Source organism: Lipotes vexillifer, unplaced genomic scaffold (assembly GCF_000442215.2).
Source record: "Lipotes vexillifer unplaced genomic scaffold, Lipotes_vexillifer_v1.1 scaffold1162, whole genome shotgun sequence".
Classification (NCBI taxonomy): domain Eukaryota; kingdom Metazoa; phylum Chordata; class Mammalia; order Artiodactyla; family Lipotidae; genus Lipotes; species Lipotes vexillifer.
Window position 1 is genome coordinate 1,436,837 of NW_006779033.1, and position 1,443 is coordinate 1,438,279.

At 51.4% G+C, this 1,443-nt stretch overlaps 1 protein-coding gene across 1 annotated transcript in view; it reads left to right on the forward strand.

Moving 5' to 3' along the window:
* The window catches only part of MYLK4 (myosin light chain kinase family member 4), a 19,870-nt gene that overhangs the window by 6,910 nt on the left and 11,517 nt on the right, over window positions 1-1,443 (forward strand). Inside the window, exons 3-4 of the mRNA XM_007452101.1 lie at window positions 283-376; window positions 450-559. Of these exons, the coding sequence (XP_007452163.1) occupies window positions 283-376; window positions 450-559 (204 nt within the window). The remainder of the gene's footprint in view (window positions 1-282; window positions 377-449; window positions 560-1,443) is intronic.

The window sequence follows — 1,443 nt, forward strand, 5'->3', positions numbered from 1 at the left end:
ATCTTCCCGGACCGGGACACGAACCCGTGTCCCCTGCATCGGCAGGCGGACTCTCAACCACTGCGCCACCAGGGAAGCCCAGCAAGTGGATTCTTAACCACTGTGCGACCTGGGAAGCCCCTGTTCTAGGAGATATTGGCTACAGAACGTGCATAACAGGCTTGCTCATTCAAAGTCAAAAAGAGGGGTGCCGGGCAGCTGTATTGTCCACTGGGCAGTGACTGGAGCAGGGCCCTGGTGGGGACAGACCCTCAAGCTGGGCCTCGTCCTCTTCTCTGGCAGGGGGCGCTTTGGCCAGGTTCACAAGTGTGAGGAGAAAGCCACAGGTCTGAAGCTGGCGGCCAAGATCATCAAGACCAGAGGCATGAAGGACAAGGTGAGGGCTGTGCGGTGTGGACCCCACCTGGCCATTGTCCTCACGGCGCTCAACCAGCCCTTTCCTCTCCCAGGATGAAGTGAAGAACGAGATCAACGTCATGAACCAGCTGGACCACGTGAACCTCATTCAGCTCTACGACGCCTTCGAGTCTAAGAACGACATCGTCCTGGTCATGGAGTAGTATGTCCCCCGCCGCTGCCCCAAACCTACCCACACAGCCAGGGCCCCTTTATATGCGGCTGCCGCCCTGTCCTGCCTCAGAGCTGCTGGACCGTGCTGGGGCGCCCTGATTCTGACTTGCATGTGTCAGAATCTCATCCACTTTGGGAAGGAAATTACTCGGGAATTGACGTCTCCATGTGAGATATTGTTGATAAGTAGCAGGATGACAACAGAGGTTTAGCTTTATTTCCAAGCTGTGCTGTCAAAACCCTGGCTTAACTCTTGTTCTGGGTAACCTGGAGGAAAGTGATTCTTGAACTGCATCTCACCTTTGGCCTAATTGCTAATACAAAGTTCATGTCAAATTCTTATAAGTAGGGCTAAGAAGCTTCTGTTTCAAATTACTTTTATAAAAACGTAGTAAGTATTTAGTTAGAAAGTGAGTCATTCTGACACTGAATCGGTGTTTGTGATTCACATCATTTCCCCACCCCAGCCCCCATTTTGGGTTTTGTTTATCACTGTGCAATGGGGATTTTGGATAATAGAATATCCAGCATCAGCCACATAGAAGCATTTCATCACTGAAATTAGTCTAACCTTCCCGTGGCGTTTGGAAGCCCTCTCCCTGCCTCCTTAGCGTCCTCTTCATCCTCCATATGCGTTAGGAAATGGCAGAGGTGGACACATCCCAGAGCTGTAGCCACTGGATTAGAGGGCTTTGAGACTTTCCATCTGTGAAAGTGATGGTGGCTCAAATAAGGGCCTTCAACGTAAGAGGCATCTCACTGAGAAGGTAGAGACATAGCTGCCCACACACCTGTTGGAAGAGTCAGAGAGGCTCAGACACGAGAAATACGTGCTCATCAAGAGGTCGTGACTCAGGACGCCCCCCTCTTTCC